General features: G+C 41.1%; 1 protein-coding gene across 1 annotated transcript in view; it reads right to left on the minus strand.

The window, feature by feature from the left end:
- Positions 1-4924: 4924 nt before the first annotated feature.
- Positions 4925-23968, minus strand: part of fam189a1 (family with sequence similarity 189 member A1) — a gene marked incomplete at its 3' end in the record, with an annotated part of 166674 nt that continues 147630 nt past the window's right edge. The window contains exons 5-12 of the mRNA XM_080730836.1: positions 20353-20460; positions 17949-18109; positions 13259-13394; positions 10546-10624; positions 8684-9469; positions 8455-8526; positions 7561-7877; positions 4925-5134 (exon numbers count right to left, since the gene is read on the minus strand). Of these exons, the coding sequence (XP_080586962.1) occupies positions 4925-5134; positions 7561-7877; positions 8455-8526; positions 8684-9469; positions 10546-10624; positions 13259-13394; positions 17949-18109; positions 20353-20460 (1869 nt within the window). The remainder of the gene's footprint in view (positions 5135-7560; positions 7878-8454; positions 8527-8683; positions 9470-10545; positions 10625-13258; positions 13395-17948; positions 18110-20352; positions 20461-23968) is intronic.

Genomic DNA, 23968 nt, shown 5'->3' on the forward strand with positions numbered 1-23968 from the left:
TTATATCTGTATGTTTTTTTCATAATCGACACTCTGTGTGAGGCCCATGTTCATGATCTTACAACATATTTTAAATGTATTCTGTCAAAACTTTCTCTAAAATTACACAAATATTTGTGACTCTTCCTGATAATATTCTCTATGTAATGCATAAACATTTTTTTGGTTTAATCATTAATAAAGGTATGATTTTTCACTATTTGGAATGTCACACCAAATGATTTAGTGTCACACCGTATGATCATATCTTCATGTGTCAAAGCAAACTGTGTTTAACCTACCTATTAGTGAGTACTGAACTTTACTGATTGATTAAACAATTACCCAGGATAACATGGCCTTAATATTTCTGAACAGGATATTATTGTAGGGCTTTAACATGGGATAAGAAAGAATTGTAGTAGTAGATGGATGATGAGGATGTGCACAGGAATGCTACACACACCTAAGTCTTCTGCCGGCCCACGGCATAAGGATCCTAAAGAGACAATAAGGCGCATAGCCACACTTGGAGCCAAGGCAACATTTTATTAACACCAATTAGTGGAAACAGAACTCAGCATTCAGGTAAATTGCTTTTTTCCAAAGTCTCCTGAACTTGAACACAGCATTTTGTGTTGAACAAATGTAATTAGGAATCATGACATTACACCACATCTCCACAACTCCAAAAATAGCTGATCTACAAGCTCTCGCAGCACAACGTGTTGAGAGCTTGTAGATCAGCTATTTTCGCTAGTTTTGTCTCGGGTCCTACCTTAACACTGTCCACTGTCCAGTCCAGTGAGTGAAAGTACAAAAGTATTAGATCAGATTAGATTATACATTTAGACTGTATTGTACATCAGCCAGTCGTATTTGGTGAGGGTAGCAAACCGGCTGCCTTGTTGTGGTTCTGCTATGCCACAGACAACCTCCTGCTCTTCTTAGAAAATGCAGTCTCGCCCCTTTGGCTCCTCTCTCCTTGCTGGGTCATTGTTTAGTTTCTCCCTGTACTTTCTCGTTCTCTCAGCACTTGTCATTTTCCAGCTGACAAAAGAAAATGGAATGTATAGTTTAAGACACAGAGAAAATATTGTTTAGATTGAAACAATATGTTAAGGTTTCTGTGAAGGGGTTTCTGCTCTGTCTGATGAATTTGAAGTATCACTGAATGAAGCTAAATTACATTTTATGTAAAAATGTTTAAAACAAATGTTTAAATGTACAAAAGAAACATGGAACTTTGTTATTTATTGTTATATCTGTAGTTAAATACAGTATAAATCATATGGTGTGACAATCAAGTCATATGGCGTGACAAGCAGACATGTCACACCATATGATTAAGTGTCACACCATATTACTGTTTTCTCCATTTAGGTTTACCTTGAGGCTACTATGTACACATTAGCATGCTAACAGCATGCTAGCTATAACAAAGCAGCCTAGATCTACATGGAAATATGACCAAAACTTCAAATAACTTAAGCTTTTTTTAAAGAAAAGGTGTCACACCAAAAGACATCCAGAATGGTGAGTTTGTCAACGTTTCAACAAGATGGCATTTCATGAAAATGTTAAAATCATAACTCACCTCAGACACCTGTCTTGCAGTTGTGCTGGGAGTGCTGAATAGCCTTACAAAAGAAGGACCTCTCTAGCCAATAGGTGTCCAAATAATTGCCTGTTTAATTTTTCCAAACTAGTGTCACACCAAATGATTTTGGGTTGGGGGACAAAATGTTTTTGATCAGAAATGACTGAAAACATTATGCTTTGACTTTGAAAAGATATAGGCTCAAAATAGACATTTTTTTTTAGCCTAAATTCATTTTCAAATGATTTTTAGCAATTCTTTTTCTTAGTTTTATTCAAGTTCCCACTTTGAGAAACAAGGTCAGGACAGTCACACCATATGAGTTTTGCCATGTTTGGTTGAAGATTCTGAAGAAATGAGGAATGAAATGTTTTAATCTTGAGTAAGTTCACATAAAGCTTAATGTCCTGCACAATATTCAGAAGGTTTTTGACAAATATATTTTTTATTTATACATGTTTGACACCGAGGACAGCGAAAACGTTACGTCACGTCACCCACCCACATACTGTACACGCTGATTGTTTAGACTTACTGTTACCTGCCCCTTCCTTGTATATATTGTATATACTGTACTTACTGATTGTATAGACCTACTGTTTTCTTTTTCTTTCTTTTTTTCTTTACATGTCTACTGCATAGTACTGTGTTCTATTTGTCTGTCATTCAATGTTATATGAGATACTTAAATGGTTTCCTGTTGAAATAAGCTTAGTCTTTTCATGGATCTCCTTTTAGTAGACCTTGTACCAGTGAACTGTACAGAGCTGCCAACCCTCACGCAATGAGCGTGAGACTCACGCAAATGACCCTCTTCTCACGCTCTCACGCCACACATCGTATTTCTCACGCCGTCATATCACCAGCCGTCACAAAGTGGAAAACTGCGTCAAGTGTCACTGAGACATCCACTTCTGCCGCGATTTGAGCAACAAAGGGCTTAAAATACTGTATCTGATTCTGAAGTAATGATTAGATGCGTCGCTGTGTGTGCGTGAGCGTCTGGTGTGCGGAACGCAGGCTGCGTGCCCGTTCCTGCGCACATCATTCTCTACAGTAAGATCGACAGGCGACAGGAGGATCTACAACATTAATTCAACACGTCCAAAATGCCCATTGCTTACTAGCAGGCAGTTTAATGAGGAGGGACTTTTGGATGGATGCGTGTGCAAAAAGAACAGATCTTCAAGCAAAAGACGTGTTACTTGCAGCTTAATGTAAATATTTATCCATAATTTTCTCATCCTAGTAAAGCCAAATAAAAGTATCAAACTCCCTGTAAAATGCAACAGAATACAGGAAATAACATCTACTCTTTTAATTTTTTTCTGGGGGAGGACCCCCAGACCCCCCACCAAAATGATCCACAGTAGGCTATAGGCTATTAACTACGTTTCTGCCTCAAAATTACATATTCATTATTGACGGTACAATTATAATAATAACCTAAATTATTGTAATATTTGTTGAACATATAGGCCTATATATCATTTTTTTATATTTATTTTGCAGCACCAAAGCCCCCCCCCCCCTCGCAAAAAAAGAAAAATCTCACTCTTAGGTTTTCCTGAAAGTTGGCAGCCCTGGAACTGTACCGTCATGAATCTGTACATTTACCTATGCAAACTTCTAATAAAGCCTTCAATCAATCAAGCAAACAACACTGTGGTCTCTGCCACCACCTAGCTCCTTTCGGAACCCCTCACTCCACTGCTACGCAGCTCCGAGGAGTGAAGGGTTCCGAAAGGAGCTAGCCACCACCTAGCGCTAGTTGACTTTACATTCTCACGCCGATGGTCTTAAAGGGGTATTTGTTAAAACACTTCTGTGAGAACCTCAGACAGCTAGCTGTCTAGTTTTTTTTTCTTTTCTTTTTTTTCAATTACCTTCTTTTATGTATTTAAATGTTGTATTATTAATTTGTTTAACACATTTGTCTGATAAAAATGAACTGTCTGGGGTGCACATAATGCCCCCAGCAGTGTCTTAAAGTGAAATACTAGCCTGGTTTCAGACTCAGCTCACAGAGAAACAGTCCACTCTGAGAGTGGGCAGGTCTATGGGCTGGAATCAGACTATAGTGAAATACCCCTTTTAATAAACATAGCAGCAACATACAATGCATTTTGCTCAATTGCTCATCAAGTAAAGAAGTGTAAACAGCAGCTGTGGTATTACTTTATGCCCTTCACTGAGAGTTGTAATGGCAACAAAATTAATCCATTGATTTCTTTCCACCAGGTTCCTCCCCTCATTATTATTTGTAGGCCTAATTCTTAAAGAAGCACTGAAATTCAACCATATTTTCTTATAATTGCTATAATGCTGCTCATCATTGTATGATGGCACAATTTCCGTCAACTCAGTCATTGGTGGGTGGGCTATGGACACTTGACTACCAAACCTGCCTACCAATTACATAATCGATGGGAAGTTCAAGCTAATCAAAAGCAGCCTATTTACCTTGTTTCTCTTTTTTTTTTTTATCTTGATTGAAATGGCTCCATACGAACCTGCCTACCGTAGGATAGGTTTCTGAACTGTCCACAGCCCTCATCTGAAACACAGATCCAGTAGACAGAAATGGTGCAATCTTATAATGAACATTCATGAGGACCAATTATGAAAATAGTTTGAAAATGGGTGAAGTGGTCCTTTAAATACATAGAAATGTAACGTTGCATACCTTTCATTTATTGACAAAATAAAGAAAACTACAACATACAAACTCATACTTTATTGTAACACTGATAAGAATTGTAACACACTGAGGTAAGTTAAATAATCCACATTTGTAAGGATCTTGAACCTGTGGCACCACAAAATATTTACCACTCCACCAATTAACAATTCCATATCTGCAATAGATGGCTGTAGTGGTCAGTCAGAATCTGTCCAGTTCACAGTTTAATACAAATGTTATCTTTCCCTTTATGAAGATGAGTGGTACACTGGTAACACGTCTTCTTGTTCTACACTCATCAGATCCTTCAGCGCCAGTGTGTTTTTCTTTTCGAGATGCAAGTTAGTAGAAAATACCCTCTTGAGGGAGAACATTCTGTTGTTTTTCTGGTGAGAAAGAAGCCACTTCAGACATTGCCAGCCTCAGTCTGAGTTGCTACAGTTTCTGCTGATGTCTTGGCACAGTGTCACAGGGCACTATGAGATATGAGGCCATTTCAGATTGATTTCACTGCAGTCCCTTTATACAGGAAATTGGTTTTACATTGCCTGAATAACTATTAGTCTTTGTATAGAAATCTGCAGCACTGACTATGGCTGCAACAAAACAGCAATACCGGAATGCCCTCAGAACTTTGACTTGAGTCTTTACTGGCCAAGTGGTCAGAGAATAGTCTCTCTACACACAGGGCTTTGTTCAGACGAAGGGGAGTCCAATAGGTTGGTAGAGGTGCTGGTGGCTTGTGGCGGGTGTTTAGTGCGGCGTAAGGAAGGGGATGGTGAAGAACTCAAAGCTCCACAGCTCTGGAGGTGAATATCCTCATGCCCACGCTTCCTGGGACTGCCGATGGTGCGCTGAGACTGCGTCATCAACTGTTATAATACAGAAGTAGACAGAGAAAGAAATGTATTTAGATGTTGATAGCATTCATGCCAAACCCATGTCCATAAATGAATACGTTGAGAGAGTGTGAGAGACACCTCTACCCAGCAGGGACCTGTCACTGCCGCGTCATTGTCAGTAGTGGATCTCGCTGGCTCTCCCTCTACCATTCGGCAAAAAGCGTAACTATTAGTGAATTGGAAATTCAATATTGAAATCGTTACTTTTTACCAATACTACTCATTTTTTTTCATAAAGTTTTACTCCCATATTGGTGAAATTTCTTTGGTATTAACTTGTATCATAGTTATTTTACATAAATAAACAATAATGTTTGTAATCTCATCATGTTATTTTGACCTACTACTCTCAAAATACATGTACTGTGAAACAGTGACACATCAGTGAAGGTCTGCACCTTTTAATATTTTTCTAGTCGCAGTATAACCTTGCGTCACCAGATGTTCTACCTCGGAGGAAAGCCTGGTATTCGTTTTAAATGGGCTGTGTGATCCGGTCTAGGCGTGACCTAAACCGGCAACAGGCAGAAGAAGTGGCGTTGCTTTGTTTTGGTCCCCCCTGTTTGTTTCCCCAATACCTATTTAAATGCTTGAGAAGTGTGGTCTTGCCAGTCGCTACGAGTTGGACTAAAAGATGGATATACCAAACTAACTTTTCAAAAAATAAGCAAAACTACGCTGCATCAAAGGTTTTATTGGGTACGCCCTAAAATTATGCCCTTGAGCGCGGGGAATTGTTTTGGGTTAAAACTGTGTAGTCTGTCTGAGGACTACAAGATGACGTAAGTTGTTTCCGCTCCAGACCGGATCAGAAACCCAAAAATGGTACAAAACCCAGGCTAGTAGCAGTAGCTATGGTGTGAACATAATACTTAAGGCCAGTATAGCCTACTGTATCTATCTACAATTTATCTACCTCAGTTTATTTAAAACCTGCTTCTAGCTACAGTATCTGGTATCATCACTGTCGGGCAGAAACCTTATATGTACAAAAACCTTTACATTTGAGGAGATGGAAAAAAGAATGTGTGTTCCACTTCCAATATATCCAATGTAGTTATTATTTAGTCACAAAGTTGCAGTAAGTGCTTTTATTTTTGAAGTGTTAAATAGCTCTATATTCTGATAGCAATCGTTGCTATAGACTAGAGTGTTTTCAGGTCAGGATACCCGTTTTATCCAGTTAGGGAAGATAACTCATACAGGATACATGATACATGATACAGGTTAAACACGCGAAATTGGAAGTGATGAATTTGAAACTGGTGAATGGGTTCTCTTAGTCTTTCCTGACTGGATTAAATTACTAACCCAAATAAAAAAATTTATCTCAGTTTACTAAAGACAAGAGCTGGAGAGACGGGAGACCACTTTTACTGAAGAAACACTCTATAGCAATGATCAGAATATAGAAATCATTGCCAAAACATTTTGTTTTAACCAACAAATATCACTTACAGCTCCTTTAATACTTTTCATTGGTTACATATATTAAACCCACAGACCCACTTAACCACTCACAACATGGTATCCCTATTTTGGGCATGTCATAGGTGAAAAAATCATATTTTGTATTTCAAACTTTTAGATAGGGTGTTTTTGCTACTTTAGCATGACACTGTTATACAACAAAGTATGATATTATGTATGGCATTCATTTTTATATATAAAAATAAAAACATAATGGAGATAATGGTTTCTGCCTGACAGCGCCAATGTGTTAAATGCCAACAGGCTATTAAACAGATCCAACTGGACTGGAGGAAAGAAAGGATAAGTTGAGTCAGCACCAAATTCTGGGCCCTAGGTACAAGGATTCACTGCGGGCCCCCCATTAATGTTCTTCATAGGGGGAGGGGGTTTAACCCATTTAGACTGGGAATGCATTATTTTGTGCTTTAACTATTGAAAAATAGCAGATCTACAAGCTCACAGCGCGGCACTGAGTGCCACGCTGCGAGCTTGTAGATCTGCTATTTTTGGAAAATCGTGAAAATGTCTTTGAATATTTCAAATCCTCCTAAGGTTTTTTGAGAAACCTATGTTTCTATGTCAGTGGTGCTCAAACCTTTTCATGATGTGAAGGACCCCCAAAATGATATGTATTTGGCCACAGACCCCCATCTCAAAATATTTAGTTTCAGGGACCCCCCAGAAGCAACAATCAGTTACAAATTGATTGAAAGATTTGCACACATTTTCACGACTTTTCAAAATAGCAGATCTACAAGCTCGCACCGCGGCATTGAGCTTGTATATCTGCTATTTTTCAATAGCTAAAGTATAAAATAATTAAGGCCCCTCCACCTTGGGCCCTGGTAACTCAGTCCCACTCCCCCCCCCCCTCCCCTTGTGACGCCCCTGAATATAATGCCCTTACAATATCAATGATTTACCTGATCTATGACGTTAGCGCTGAAAATGGCCTCCTCCATGTGTTTCTCATCTGACTTGATGACACACTTGATGCTGTTGACGACCTGCTGGACCTCAGGCGGTAGGCTGCAGCTCGAATGCTCCAGGAATTTGGCCACCAATATCTTGGTGTCTTTGTACGTTTTGAGGTCGGCGAGGGAATGTGGTCTCTCGTGCGTGGAGTGTGTGTGCAGAGCCCGGGGTTTGAGGCGGATGTCGACTCTTCTGCTCTCCTTCTGCGCCTTCCTGGTCGCACTGTGACCAGGCTTAGCAGCGTCTGCTTCTGTTGACAACACACCTGTTAATTCTGGAACACACCAGAAACACAAGAGACTATTTTCTTAAATCAAAACATTCCATAAAACAGCGACTAATGCCTAAAGTAGAAGCATTTTTGGTCAACTGAAAAAAAGGTGTCTAATTGGTCAGAGAGCATAACAAAGATTATGAAGGTTATGAAACGGTGCAATACAAAAAACAAGACATTTTATTTGCTCCACTAAAATGTAATTTATTTAAGCTTGAGATGTGACTATTTGACACCAAGCCTATTTTTGTGTTCACACTGCTTCTTAGTGCTTGTCTTGTTGGCACAACCGTGACAAATTAACAGCCTTGTTATGCATGTTTTATGGTTTTCCACACAGTAAAATGTTAAATTAACTCAAGAGAGACTTGGAGAGAGAAAAATGAGAGAGATATTGTGAAAGTTAAATTAACACAGGATCTTACTGTGCACCTTCTTCTGTTTTGGGCAAATTGAAATAACATTTCTCTACAAAGTTGACACAGATCCTCCAGACTAATGTCAGGTATGTTCTGTTTTAAACTGCATTGTAGCCCACATCTGTGGCTGCTTTGTACTACTACACTACCTTGCTCTGGGGAGGTATTAGCAGAGTCTTCAGCAAGTGGGTTATTTGCAGAGGCGCAGCCACAACCTTCACCTGCAGAGGGAGACAGACTCTGAATGAGGACAAACAGAACCAACTTTCATCCTTCTCTTTATGTTTTGACCAGCGATGAAAGGTTCACATGGGAAAGGTTTAAGATGGGGAATGTCGCCAAGAGAATAAACACACTTGTTCACTTCAAAACACTTACTTCCTGACGTGGAGGAACAAGAGATGGGGTCGCTGGTGGAGCGAACGATGCGCGCTAGCTTACGGTACCTCCTCGCCACGCGGAGTCCCCGAGGCCTCTCTGAGGGTGACTGGCCACTACGGCCTGAGGTAGCGGGGGGCTGTGTCGTGGAAGAGGGTGACCAAACACTGAAACACAGCCTGGGGCCGCGCGGCCTGGCAGGAGGAGGGGATGGAGAGGGCGAAGGAGCCAGAGGACTGAGGGCTGAGGTTCCCCCAGAGGAGGCCACTGAGGTGGGGGAGCAGGGTTGAGGTGGCGGGGTGGGGAGCGCGACAGGCAGGGTGAGCTTTCTGCTTACCACTCTTGCTCTGAAGAGGGGTTGCGCTGTTCCTTTAGGCGGCTCCTCCGGCGCGTGTTTGGCCGACGCAAGCTCATCGCACATGTGAACGGCAGCCCTGCGATTGGTGCGCGATGCAGCGTCGGCCGACTCCTCGTGTTCCAAGTTGCTTCCGTTTTCCGAGGACCAGTCCGGGGAGCGCTCGAGAGTCTCGTGGGTGTGGGAGCCATCGCTGTAGCCTGTGTCGCTCGGGCGCTCGGCGGTGCCTCGCAGGCCGCGGTGGCAACGCGAGGAACCGCGGGCGCTGAGCTCGAGGCTGGTGCAGCTGCCATCGGTGGGGGCGGTGTTAAGGGTCCCGTAAGGGGAGGAGTCTGAGCCCTGGACCTCCAGGGAACACAGGTCCTCCGAGGAGCTGTGGTCGTGCAGATCAGCAACCTCTGACACCATCAGGGATGCGCTGTCCACCGAGGCTGCAAACACCAGACAACATTGTTTAGTATGTGAAACGGCACATGCTGACTCCGACTGGACGTGTACACTTTTTTACGGTCTATGGGTTTGCCGCTCTGACATCATGCTCTGACATCACTGTGATGTCAGGGGAACCACTCTAACAGAATGGGTTTGCCGCTCTGACATCATGCTCTGATGTCACTGTGATGCCAGGGGGACCACACAAACAGAATCCCTTGTATGCCCATTTATGGAGTTCCCTGATGTCAGCAATATTAAGCCCATATCTAAGGACCTCATATCGGAATGCCCATATATGGAGGTCACATCGGCCACATTCCACCCTAAGTAACAGAGTCCATATATGGCCAAGACAGCCCATATCTGTGTGGCTGGCTCTACAGACAGGGATCTCCATGTATGGGCATAAAAGGGATTGTATGTATGATGTCAGATGTCATAGACGTCATAGGACTTTCACATAACGAATAACTGAGTAAGCATGTTTGGGCTCTCACAGCATAATCTCCATATACATGGATCTCCATATATGGGTACCAGGGGTCTCCATATGGGTAACTGGTCCGATATACATCACTGGCCAGATGGCCAAGACATGGCGCAACCTCGCCCTTTGGTCGCTTGTCGCCCTGAGGCGTCTTACTAGTACAAGGGTCTTCAACAGACCCCTATGGGTCTGTGTGTGATAGAAACGTTTTTCTCCTTTTTTATATTAACCACTTGAACCCTAGTGTCCTTATTCTGAGAACTTTAGCCAAAAATAGAAGATCGGCTATTTTTAGCCAAAAGGTTTGGTGTACTGTAGAGGGGGAAAAGAGCAGACAAAGTACAAAGTGAAAGGTCATGTTTATTAAGTAATGACGGTTCAAGTGGTTAAATATCTGAAAACATACATTGACATGAATCCAAAATACACTGATGATCGTGCTGTCAAACAATTAAACTATATGGAATCTATGAACAGGTTGGGGGTCCCTGCTTCATCTCTCTCTCAACTAAGGGGTCCTTGGCCTGAAAACGTTGAAGACCCCTGTGCTAGTAGTAGAGTAGATAAGAGAGGTGTTGAATTTACCCTGATTGCTGAGGCCTGCTGTGGTGTTCCGTTCACATAGACTGGACTCTGTGGCCTGCTGCTCATTGCTAGTGGTTACCTGCAGGAAGGAAAACACCCACACACTTTTACACTTTGTAGTCTGTTAAAGTCAGGGGTGTCGCATCAAATTCTGAGCCCTGGGTACAAGGATTCACTGCGGGCCCCCCATGAATGTTCTTCATAGGGGGAGGGGATTTAACCCATTTAGACAGGGGGAACGCATTATTACGCATTATTTTGTGCTTTAACTTTGTATATCTGCTATTTTTGAAAAATCGTGAAAATGTCTTGGAATATTTCAAATCCTTCAAAGGTTTTTTGAAAAACCTATGTTTCTATGTCAGTGGTGCTCACTTTTTCACGTGAAGGACCCCCAAAATGATATGTATTTGGCCACGGACCCCCATCTAAAAATATGTAGATCCAGGGACCGCCCAGAAGCAGAATTTGAGTTACAAATGTTCGCTTAAAAAATACATATAATATTTGCACACATTTTCACTACTTTTCAAAAATAGCAGATCTACAAGCTTGCAGCGCAGTACTCAGTGCTGCGCTTTGAGCTTGTATATCTGCTATTTTTCAATAGCTAAAGTATAAAATAGTTAAGGCCCCTCCACTTTGGGACCTGGTAACTCAGTCCTACTTTTCCCCCCCTTGTGACGCCCTGGTTACAGTTACAATATGACAGAGACTACCGGAAGAACACGACAGGAATTATTACACTGCTTATTCATTTGCTGCTGTGACACAAATCTAACATCAATGCAGTCAATCTAAACCCAAGAAGTAAACAGTTATGCAGGTAAATTGCTATTGTGAAACCATGGCCTAAATTTACAGAGGTGCAACAGCAAATAACCTGATATTGTGGTCCATTGTAAAAGGTCCATAATGGAAATAAGATCTCAAACATGTATAAATGTATGGTCATGCATGTGCATCAATCAATCAATCAATCAATCAATCAACCAAATATAGTAAGTAAATAAATATATCCATTTTAGTGAAGCACAATATATGTCTTTTTAACCTGTTTAACATTTTACATAATACTGTACGGCACAATGTAAATTGCATTTTGACAATGATGCTATATTGAAACCAAAGGTGAAAAACTAGTATTCTTTAACAACAGTCTGGCACCTTCAATACCACAACCTGGTCTGTAGAGAGCGCTATAAGACAACACACATGGCAACACTACAGCAATTAACTCTGTGTATAAAAGGAGGGAAAGCTGCAGAGAAAAAAAACACACTGAGAAGCTCTAATTGAATTCAAAGACTGATTGATTGATTTGATTTAATGAAGATAACTCCAAGACAACAGTTGCAAAAATGATATTTAGCTGGACAAATTATTAGAAGATAACAGGAAAGGCAAAGCATTATTTCCGCATGTTCTGCGCCCTCCATCATCTACATGTGCTGTAATATTAGGGACTTCTTTATTTATAATAAAAAGGTCAGTGCAAGATTTTGTTGTGTAAGAGAGTGTTGTGAAATAAAAAGGCATGATCTTCCCTCTGACAGAAATATAGTTTTCCTTGATTCCTGCTTCAAATGATGATAAGGTATAATATTTAGTCCAATTGTTTCTATTGTTCAGTTTGCATTCCAGCTGTACACACATTGCGGCACATTCTGAGGCCTATTCTTCACAGAAAAATGATCTGATAATGTTATCAAATGCTTTCTATGAAGATCTGCCTTCTGGTTGTTTCTTTTCTTAGCCATGTATAGTCACCTGTATGAACAAATAGATCATATCAGCCTCCTTGTCTGTGGGTGCTTACAGCATGAGCTGCCCGACAGAACTACAGACAAAGCATTTCAAAGAAATGCACCCCCAGGCAATTTGACCTACATCATTCCTTAGTGCTTACTGAAAGATAATGTTCAGAATTATTTCATTAAATAATCACTGTCTATATTATGAAACAGAAAGAAACCACTACAGTTGTTACTTGTATAGCTGTATAATTCATTCAGTCATTTGAGACTCATCAGCCAAGATCTTTGGTCCGTCCAATGCAGGGACGTGCAGAGAATGTTAAAGAGGCAGGGGCTGAAATTTCTAAAAGGGCCTTTTGGTGAAATTATCGAAAATAGCAGACCTCCAAGCTTGGAGCTTGGAAGTCGGCTATTTTTGCTGCTTGCACACTGAACTATGCATAATCAAGTCAATACTGGAGATTTCTACACAGAGAGGGCATAAGATGCTGCATTCAAGTTCAGGAGAGTTTGGACAAGAGAATTCGTCTTGCACGCTGCCTTCAGGTATGGCACAGAAAGAGGGCATTTGCATTTCTTTCACCATAGTAAAACTGCATTCATGGTTATGGAGAGGGCACATTTTACAGACGGCTAAAATGGCAGGGGCTCAAGCCCCCTTTGATGTCTACGTGTGCACGTGCCTGGTCCAATGTGACCATTAAACAAGCCAAACAGTTGGCTACTGGCATAAGGGATTCATTGAACACTTGACGTTTGAACAGGACACTCGCTGAAAGCATTTGTATTCTTAAAGAAAATGGAAAAATTGCCAGAGAATGATGGATAGTGAAGCCACTGATGTTTGGCGATGATGAATAGCATCAAATGTAAAATGAACAATTGAAGCTTTCAGAACACACCCGACCACATGGAGTATCTCAGAATTGGAAACAAATGAACTGAGTGCAACTCACCTGGCTGGCAGGCGTGTGCCCTACCACAGACTCATACGGAGGAGGTAGATCAGTGGGGTACAGCGTACCCGGGCTGTTGATGGGCACCCCATAGATAGCACTGAATGGAGAGTGGGGGAAGTCCAGGTGCAGACCTCTGTCAAAGACCGAAAGAGACCAAAGCGCATCAGCATGACGGTTAAGCCTGATATTTGTTATATGATCATATCACGTGCCGATCTCTATCATAACTTTGTCGTGAGCTTGTTGATTGGCTATTTTCGGAACGATCGAGCATATTGTATGACAGATCGTAAATTAAGAATTAGCCGTGGCTGTGGCAAATTAAAGGCCCTATTTTGGGCCAGGTGCATTGGCGTGTGGCATGTTTGACTGGGGAAATTCTGGACGCAAACCGTGAAATGGCATGTTTTTTTTTTGCCCGTGTGTGTTTGGTATTTTGGGGTATCCGGCAGGTGTGGGAGAAGAGGTGCCATAGGGGGAGTATAATTAGCTAATCAACGTTGGGGTCAACAAGGACCATTATTTGTGCCATCCAGCCATCGACCTTTATATAATGTACGGTATATCATGCTTGTCTGTTTCACATGTTATGAATCCCTCAAGCAGTGAAATGTTTTTTTTTATGCATTCTAAACCCCAGGTGACAATGGATACATTATTCCCATCAAACAAAAGAATATTGACAGGCATTATAAAAATATCTGCTATTTTTCAATAGCTAAAGTTACTAGGGCCCTAGTAACTCAGTCCCACTTTCCTACCCCTTGTGACGCCCCTGACCACAACCCACCCACCCCGCCATTGACTGCGTTTCCCCAAAATAGGGCCCTAAGAGTGGATATTTACCCCATCTAGGTCAGAAATATGATCTTCTTCCAAAAACACAAGAAAAGAAATCCCCTTCTCTTATAATATCCCCAATAGTGTAATCCAGACTTCGATGTTTTGTTCTATTAAGCAGCAGTACATGAGAGGTAATCCTATACTGGCATTGGTGTGCTGCGGTCAGGTAGGCTACCATAGCCAAAGGCCAAGTGCCATAGTATATTTAGAGTCTGTATTATAATTATCATATTTGCAAAGCATAATCAGTTAATCACTTTTATAATGCATTATAGAGTGAGTCACTATAAGTGGTCTATGGGTGCTTTAGGTAAAGTAATTACTTTCCTGAAAGTGTATGTACTGTAGAAGTGACTATAGTGACTTATAATCATACTTTATTGCATTATAACTATGGCTTTGATTACTAAGTATGATCATTATAATACTCTATGATCCTGGCCAAAAGAAGACCAGCAATTGTGAAGTATTATGATACCTGACTGTATGAGTCATTATAAGGGGCTTTATAATGTGTTATAATTGCATGCTTATAGCTAAATGCAGTGTTATAAGCAGATTATACAGCATTATAAGTAGGGATGTCCCGATCGGATCAGGTGATCGGGGATCGGATCGGGTGAAAAAGATTGGATCGGAATCAGGAGAAAAAGGTTGGGATTATATATATATATATATATATATATATATATATAAGCTAATAAGCTGCTTTTATTTTTGTTTTGATCAAATGCTGCACTAAGTGAAAAAATAAGCTATATCCATGTTGGATAGAATGGATACTGTAATTTAAATACAAAAACTTAAGGGACATAGTGAATGTGTGTTTTTTTATATATATATTTTTTTATACATTGCCAAAAGATCGGATCGGGAAAAATCGGTATCGGCAGATACTCAAAATCAAATGATCTGAATCGGATCGGGAGCAAGGAAACCTGATCGGGACATCCCTAATAATAAGTATGCTACATGGGATGCTTAGCAAGTGTTGCCCCAATATCGCACTTTCTATTATACAAAAGGTTAATTATACTATATATATATATTATTATTTGAAAGCAAAGGAGACAAAGACAGTGGCTGCCAACCATTGCTAGGTTACAGGGCATACATACAAATAAGGTGTTAAGAGTGTATGGTGTGAGTGCTATATTGGAAGATTTACACTTGTCTTATTGACTAATAGTGATATTATGTCAAAGTGGGGTCTGGGACTGGGGACCCTTGGGAGTCCTTGGGGGGTTCACACAAAATCTTTTCAGATGGGGGGTCCACGGCCAAATATTTTGAATAATTTGGGGGTCCTTGTTTGAGAACCACAGCAGTATATCACTGTTTCATATCGTCGTTGTCAGGTCGAAACCTTGTATCTCCAAGTTTCAAATGTGTACGTTCTTTCGCAAAGTAAAGCCCTGCTTCATCATACAAGGCCGTTGCACAAAAGTAGTGAAAAAGCACACAACGCCTCGCGGTGCGAGGAGTTGTTCACCCGACAACGACGATATGGTGCCAATTAAGAATCATCATGCGAGCAGCAATAAGGACCACTTTTAATTATAATCCCATGCTTTAAAAGGGCAAGAGGATAATATATAACTAAAGAGGCTCCACCAATCACCAAGATATGATGATGTCATGACATGTCGCTGGCCCAGAGTAGCGATTCGCTATAAACATTTCCACAGGCTTGTTTATATTTACGGACTAATTGACAAGCAGACATGGCTCCTTGCCAAAAAGCTGTATCAGTGTGTGGCATGAGTATGTGTGTGGTGGGGGATTAAGGGAGGGGACAGTGGAGTGGATACTCAACAACTGAGAATCATGGATGGCATGTTGCTTAGCCACTAAAGCAGGGGTCTTCAACAGGGGGTCCCCAGAGTTAATACAGGGGGGCCTCCAAATCTTTGTGTGATAGAAACTTTTTTTATATATATATTTTAACCATTTGAACTGTAGTGTCCAATATTCAGAGAACTTTAGTCAAAAATAGCAGATCTACAAGCTCACAACGCCTTGCAGCACGAGGCGTTGTGAGCTTGTAGATCGGCTATTTTCGGTTTTGGTGTAGAAGGGAAAAAGAGCACACAAAAAACAGAGTGAAAAGTCAATTTTATTATGTATTGCCTTTTCAAGTGGTTATATATCTGAAAACACAAATTGACATGAATCCAAAATACACTGATGATTGGATGACTGAACGATGAATCTATATAGAATCTATGAAAAGGTTGTGGGGGTCCCTGCTTCATCTCTCTCTCAGCTAAGGGGTCCTTGACCTGAAAACGTTGAAGACCCCTGCGCTAAAGACTAAACCCTATACTTTGCTGACCGAGGTCCCTCCTAATTCACCTTTTTTTATATACCAAATCTCTTTCCTGAAAATAGCTGATCTGAGAGCCGAAAAATTACTGTATGTGTCTGTCCACGGGTCTGTGGAGGACGTACCAAATCTCAGTATCTGTGGCGATGTAGGAACCGGCTTCCCTTATTGGTGAAACCGACCCGATCGGTTTTATGAATTGGACATTGGACATGGCTGAGCTTTGCTCCAATATAAGTGGTAGCGTGTACAATGGAACTCCATTAGAACGCCAAATATGAAGATCCTCATACCGCCATAATAAGCGTATCGGTCGCTAACAAAGGGTACAGAGAGTACTCTGCTAACAGGTACAACAGGTATTGCATGCCCGGGTGGAGCATGCATTCCAAACTCAGGGCTCAGGGCCATTGACCAATCACCTGTTTCATGGCAAGAATAAGTATTTAAAGTATTTTAAAGTATTTTGAGTATATATATATGTTTTTCTTTTTACTAATAAAGTTGTCCCCCCCATACTACATTTGGGATATTATTGTGGGATCTCGAGACCAGTATGTTATACCAAATCTTTATAGGTCAAGTCTATTCTCCTTATTCTAAAAAAATTACAGACAGTAAAAAGGCAGGGTCAAGTTTATTCTCTGCAAAAGATTTACCGACAGTGCAAAGGCAGGGCCATTGGCCAATGACACATCACTGTGACATCACAGGTGACATCACAGTGATGTCAGATACTCAGAGCAGGGATCTCCATATATGGGCATATATGGGCATCTTACTGGTAATATAGGATGTGTAAGTGGAAAAAGACTATGTAGCTTGATTGAACATAGTGACTGGTGACAATCGAGCTGTCACAGTGTAGTCATTCATGTATTTGTCTTCTCTGTGTCCTTAGAAAAGGCTTTGGATGTACACTGGCCCCTTCAGTCAGCATGTCCCATTTAATTTGTCTTGTGACAGATCCCAGGGTATTACCCAATGACTAAAGGGCTTTGTGCATGGCTAATGTTAGGACAGAAATGAGGGTTTGTGAAGATCAAGAGATAGCTGGAGATTTACAATGCAAAGGTCCCATGATGCATGAACACGCATCACACGCACACCCCTCTCCCTCCATATGGCCAAGATAGTCGTGGAGAACACTTTGAATGTCATCATCGATTACTTTTAAAATATTATCAAACTTTCTATGTCTGCCATCCTAGCTATACCAAATCTAATGATAGTGGTTCTGAAAAGTCTTCATATTTATGTCATCTTTGACATTGTGATATGGCTAGTAGACCGATTTGACTGTTTTTACCAAGACCTAATACATGTGATTCATGAAAAAACAAGACATTACAAGCATGCTATAAAAAGAATGTACTGTATATGTACAGTACCAGCTATCCTAGAAATGTAGTGGAGTCAAATGTACAATATTTCTATTTGAAACTTAATGTAATTCAATAATTAAAGATCATTTCTTCGGGAAAAGGTGCATTGCTCCGGTGTCATTTGTTTCCTCACCTCTGTCCGTCCATGGAGGGGGTGCAGGTGTACTCCGGGGGGTAGTAGGGGGGTGGGGGGATGGGAGCGATGAACTCATCAAAGTCCAGTGTCTGGTGCAGGATGGTCCCGTGTGGGGTCATGCAGTCTGCACTCAAGGCCCGTGCTCTGTGAGGCATGAACTGTAAACACATGGCCACAAGCATTATCACAGACATATTGGACATTGGGAATTGTTATTTACTTTGTCTGTCTGTCTGTCTGTCTGTCTGTCTGTCTGTCTGTCTGTCTGTCTGTCTGTCTGTCTGTCTGTCTGTCCACTCTGATTGACTAAACTAATACTGGTTTATACTTCTGTGCTTTCTGTACCCGCCGGTCGCAACTCTCATTTTGGCATTCGCTCAAAATGTTCTGAATTGATGAAGGAGCTTCACAAATTAGCAATCACTGAGCTAATGAGGGCTCGTTTAAATTCGCCCATTACCATCTATCAGTGAATGATGTGGCAGCTGAACCAGGTGATGGAACTACAGTAGTGTCCGTGCCGTGGCTGGGAGCCATATGTGGATCATTTTGTATGAGCAGCGACTGGAGTTACATGCACTGCTTATTTATTGCAACTCCACACTGTGCTCTGAGATGGAGCTAATCCCCTTCCTTTAGAGCAGTGCTTTTCAAAATTATTCATGTCAAGGACCCCCATATGTATTTGCCCACGGACCCCCACCTGAAAATATTTTATGCCATATTTTAAACAAAATGTTTAAAAGATATTCCAAATGTTTAAAAAAAAAACAAGCGGCACAATCTTTTTTAAATAGCAGATCTACAAGATCACAACACGTCACATCGTGACACATTGTGAGCTTGTAAACCCCTGGGGGTCCCCGGACCCCACTTTGAGAACCCCTGCTTTAGAGCACCTGCCCTGAACTCAATGTCAACCCAACCTTATTGCCAAAGCTCATAAACAACACCTATTTTAATCTCTACCTATTCTAAGTCGTATTATCTTTCTGTAATCTTTGTCTTTCCTGACCAGCGACCACTCCTGTTCTCACTTCAGATACGACAAAATGTATAAATACACAACTCATAAAATATTGGTATAAACGGTAAAATGTTATCTGTTCAACATTCATTTCATCTTTGCCAACATGTTGTGATGATGGTGGTTATGGTCAGTGTTGCATTGGTGATTCAATGTTTGGGGGGACGCTCTTTTAATGATGTCACGTGCACATCGTTTAACACCTAATCTACAGGAGTTAACAGGTCAGACAATGGTCTATTGATATGCATACAGGCTCGTCCCTTTGTTAAATCACCCTGCTGTGACACTACAGCCTTTGTAAAGGTTGTCGAGGTGTGAACTTAAGGCTGTTTTACATCAATGCATGTCTGTGCGCCTGTTCCTGCTGAAAAAGACTTGGGACGGCGTGTGTGTACGCACGTGACATGATCAATGCAACACTGGTTATGGTCGCTGTCTGTATTGGCAGGCTTAAGTTATCGTACGTACTGGGAGACTTATTGTTGATGCGAAGGACAAGGGAGCATGGCTATGTTAATTTCCCTCGTGGCTGAGAACATTTAGGTTTTGAGCACAGATTCATTGTGTCACATGAAAAGGAATGGGTCGTTTCGAGGACAGTCTCCCTTTTACACACAAAAAGAAGTTCTGCGTTTGACGGTTGAGTTCACATGGGCTGTTAAATCCAGCATCTTTTTAAAATGCATGTTTGCATCTGGGAGGACCAACATTCACAGTGTGCACTGGCTGTCATTTGTCTGGCTGGCTGACAGCCGATACAAAGACAATGAAAAACAATCACTGAAAGGAGAATTTGCGGGGGTAATTTGTACTTAGTGGGCATGTTTACCCATCCTAATGGTCACCCGCCCCTTCTCTGCAAAATAAACACTTGGAAATGCATCTGAGGGAGGGCCACTGAAAAGTAGCGGAAAATGAGGCTGTCACAATAATGGCCTCTTCGCAATTATTTGAGATAAAAATGTCATACATTTTGTATCTGAAATAGCCGATCTACAAGATTGTAGATCAGACATTTCCACCATTTAAAAAAAAAAGTTTGAAAGTATAACATTATAACAAAATGGCCTATTTTGACCATAGAACATATATTTTTGTAATTATCGGTAACAGTCATTGTCAGTTATTTCTTCACATAAGTTATTGGTCATATTCTAGCCCAGTGCAACGTTTGTTTACGAAGCCTAAAAGCCAAATTGTTCAATACCCCTCCTCCCTCCCCCAAAAATGCTATTACATCGTCCATCGCAATTAAGACAATTAATCATCAAGTAAAATGTCACGATGTGATCATGTGACAGCCCTAGAGTGGCTCATTGTTGCTGCCTGCCTGTGCCTGCACCAGCAGCCCACCAGCACATGTATACTCACCATCTGCAACAAATCGGTTGAGACCATCTGCATGCAGCACATGGCCGTGGCCAGGGCGCACACAATGGTGGAGATGACATTCAGGGCACACACGCTGAACAGCAGCTCCTACATGAGAGAGGAGACAGAGACAGAGCGGGAGGAGGTTTATAAGACCGCGGGAGTAAACAGAAAGAGAGAGAGAGAGAGAGAGGAGAGGGGTGGGGGTAGGTAGAGACAGGGGTGTCGCACCAAATTCTGGGCCCTGGGTACAAGGATTCAGTGCGGGCCCCCCATGAATGTTCTCCATAGGGGGAGGGAGTTTAATCCATTTAGACACATTATTACACAGTATTTTGTGCTTTAACTAGGGTGACCATATTTCCAGCCACTCAAACCGGGACGCAAAACACTGTTGCCTAAAACTGGGACCCTAAAAGCAATGCGCACGTTACCGCGCACGCGCGTGCCCACTCTCTAACGTTCGTGCACGCGCACACACGCACCTCAGGGTTGCAAACAGGCAGTGAGTGATTGACAAACAGGCTCAGTGTTGAATTCAGACACGCAATGAATTTGTTCCTTTTTTCTGATTGGTTAGGTGAGCATGTTTTCATGAAAAGAACATGATAAATGTCTATACAACCACTGAAAACAGCTACTATTATTTTAATTCTGGCGAAAACCGGGACAATTTTGCAGTGAATGTTGAAAACCGGGACATATTAGTGTTTTAGAGATATTTGTCGGGACACTGGGACACGCAGCTTGAAAACGGGACTGTCCCGGGTAAAACGGGACGTCTGGTCACCCTAGCTTTAACTATTGAAAAATAGCAGATATACAAGCTCACAGAGTGGCACCGAGTACTGCGCTGCAGTACTCGGTGCAGATCGGAGCAGATCTACAAGCTTGTAGATCTGCTATTTTTCAATGGCTAAAGTATAAAATAATTAAGGCCTCTCCACCTTGGGCCCTAGTAACTCAGTCCCACAACCCCCCCCCCCCCCCCCCCCCCCCCCCCCCTTGTGACACCCCTGGGCAAAGAAGAGAGAAAGGACGGTATATATCTTGGTCACTCACAAGTCGCTCCCATGTTTTTGTTACAAATTAGGCCTTATCGATAACCATTTTAAGAATGTAATTTAGACTTGCATGACATTTAAACAGATGCTATAGGTTCATTGTTTGCCTGTATCCTACAGTTTCAATAATGTACAGATTGCTACAGTATATTGTTAACTGATGCTAGGTTCTTGGTTTATGGGATGCTAGTTTCTTGAGGCACAACACTGTTCTCTCTGCATTGTATGTGTGTGATTACCTTGCTTATTGTAAGTGGCTCTGGGTAAGAGCGTCCGATAAATGGTGAAATTGGAAATTGGCGAGAATAGAAAAGATAAAAGAAGAGAAAAGGATGACACTGAGGGGTTCATATACCATAATAAACCGTGTGTTAGATGAATGATATTAGTACACAGGGGGGAAAAAAATCCCACATGTTAAATTAAGTCTCAGGGGTTAAATTAAAGGAGTAGTTCACCCCCAAAATGACTTTTTTTTCTATTGATTACTAACACCATAGAGACTTGAGTTCAATAATACTTTTAGTTTTTTGTCACATTCCTAAGACAATAATTTGATGACAATAAATGTACCCCCATTGATTCCGGATAGGAACCCAAATGCATTTGGGTCCCCATCCGGAATCAATGCGGGTACATTTACTATAATCATTTTCTTTTCTTCTTAGGAATGCGACAAATACAAAAATATAAAAAATACAAGTGAACTCAAGTCTCCATCCCGTGAGTAATCAATAGAACAAAACTCATTTTGGGGATGAACTACTCCTTTAACACCTAATATTTGACTGTGTAACACTGTTCGCCAAGCCAGAGGGAGGAGAAGCAGAACAAAGCACTGAAGGTGACACAAACAGCGGTGATGTCATCAGTGGGGATACCAGCACAGCCCAGCAGTAGGGGAGCACTGCTGCAGAGGCACAATTCTCCTTCCTAGCTATCGGGTGGAAACCCGACAGCTACAATGTTCAAAAACTAAACAAAAGAATTACGGAAATGGTTCAATAAATATAAAACCCACAGACCCACTTAACCACTTTCTCTTCACTTAAAATGTATAATTCAGAAATAGCAAAAATAGCTGATCTACAAGCTTACCATGCATTGCTACGTTTTGCTTTTAGTTCATCTATTTGTGCTACTTTTGTGTGACACTGTAGCATGACGAATGGCATTAATTTACCAAAGAAAAACGTGAGCATTTGAAATACTGAGATAAGGTTTCTGCCCGAGAGCAACTGGATATAGTCGAGCCATATAGTAGGTTGTGACTTCATTGTATTTTACTTTCTGTGAGAATCTAATCCACTATGTTGGCATTTCAGTCATTGTCATTTCACTGACATTTCTAAAACTCATCTTCAGGGGGCTTGTTCAATTTCTACATTTCTGATGAAAAAAGGTGATAATATAAACAGGTTTTCCCATTTCCCATTATTTTTGTTCATGAATATGAACAGGCTCAGAAATATCATTCATGAGGGCAAAACTGTATGATGTCAAATATATAATAATAATGTTAGTATAATCTTCATCATACTGTGGCAAAACACGACACAGTACATGGACAAAACCTCTTTTGAACTTGTCAGCAAAAATAAATGTACATGCTGTGAAATCCTTATATACATGACTGCAATTCAGTTATGCTGCTATGTTTGTTATTCCAGCATGAAAGCATAAAAATACAGTAGTGTAAATTGCTAAGCATCTCCATGCTAAGCCATATTATGCTTACATATAAAGTAGCTTTTAATAATAATCTTTCTCACATATCAACAATGGAAACAGATGAAAAGCCATAAGGTATAATCTGTTGATGTGGTTTATCATCTGATCTTTTACTTTACTTTACTTTATTTGTTTATTTAGACAGGACACTGTACAGTATATTAAAGGTAGGATAAGTAACCGTTTTTGGTTAAAACAAAAAGTTATTTGTTAAAAGGTAAAAGCACTATTTTCTGATAGTAATCATTGCTATAGAGTGTTTGTTCAGTCACCGGGGTCTCCCTGTCTCCTCAGCTCTCAAATAAACTTCGGGTAGGTGACAAAACCTCAGCCAATCAGGAGAGAGTACCCATTTATCAGCTTAGCCTAGAACCCCATCTAGTGTAAAAAACATAGTCACAGTCCCACAAAAAAACAAGAAATCGCAACATGAGAACCTCATCTGTTTCCTGTTTAATTCTTTCGCGGAAATGCCTATATCTTGGCTCCTGTGTTTACATCACCTGTCTAGGCGAAATACGCTGTATTCAACGGCCCATATCTAGAGAAGCACAGAGATAACCTCCGTCTTTACCAATGATCAATCGTACTGGAAATACATATTCTGTGACTTCTTGAAAAGGAAAGAAAAACAGAAAAATCGGTGGCAGTGGTTGTATTATGTATGTATTTACAGAGGTAGTGAATGAGTTAATAGAGAGTAACCTTGCGTCACCAGACTTTCTCAGGGAAAAGCCTGGTGCTCGTTTACTAAACAGGCCGTTTGATCCGGTCTAGACCGGATGGCATCCTAGACTGGATGGCAGAAGCGGCGTCGCTTT

The sequence above is a fragment of the Nannobrachium achirus genome (assembly GCF_963921795.1).
Source record: "Nannobrachium achirus genome assembly, chromosome: 7".
Lineage (NCBI taxonomy): Eukaryota > Metazoa > Chordata > Actinopteri > Myctophiformes > Myctophidae > Nannobrachium > Nannobrachium achirus.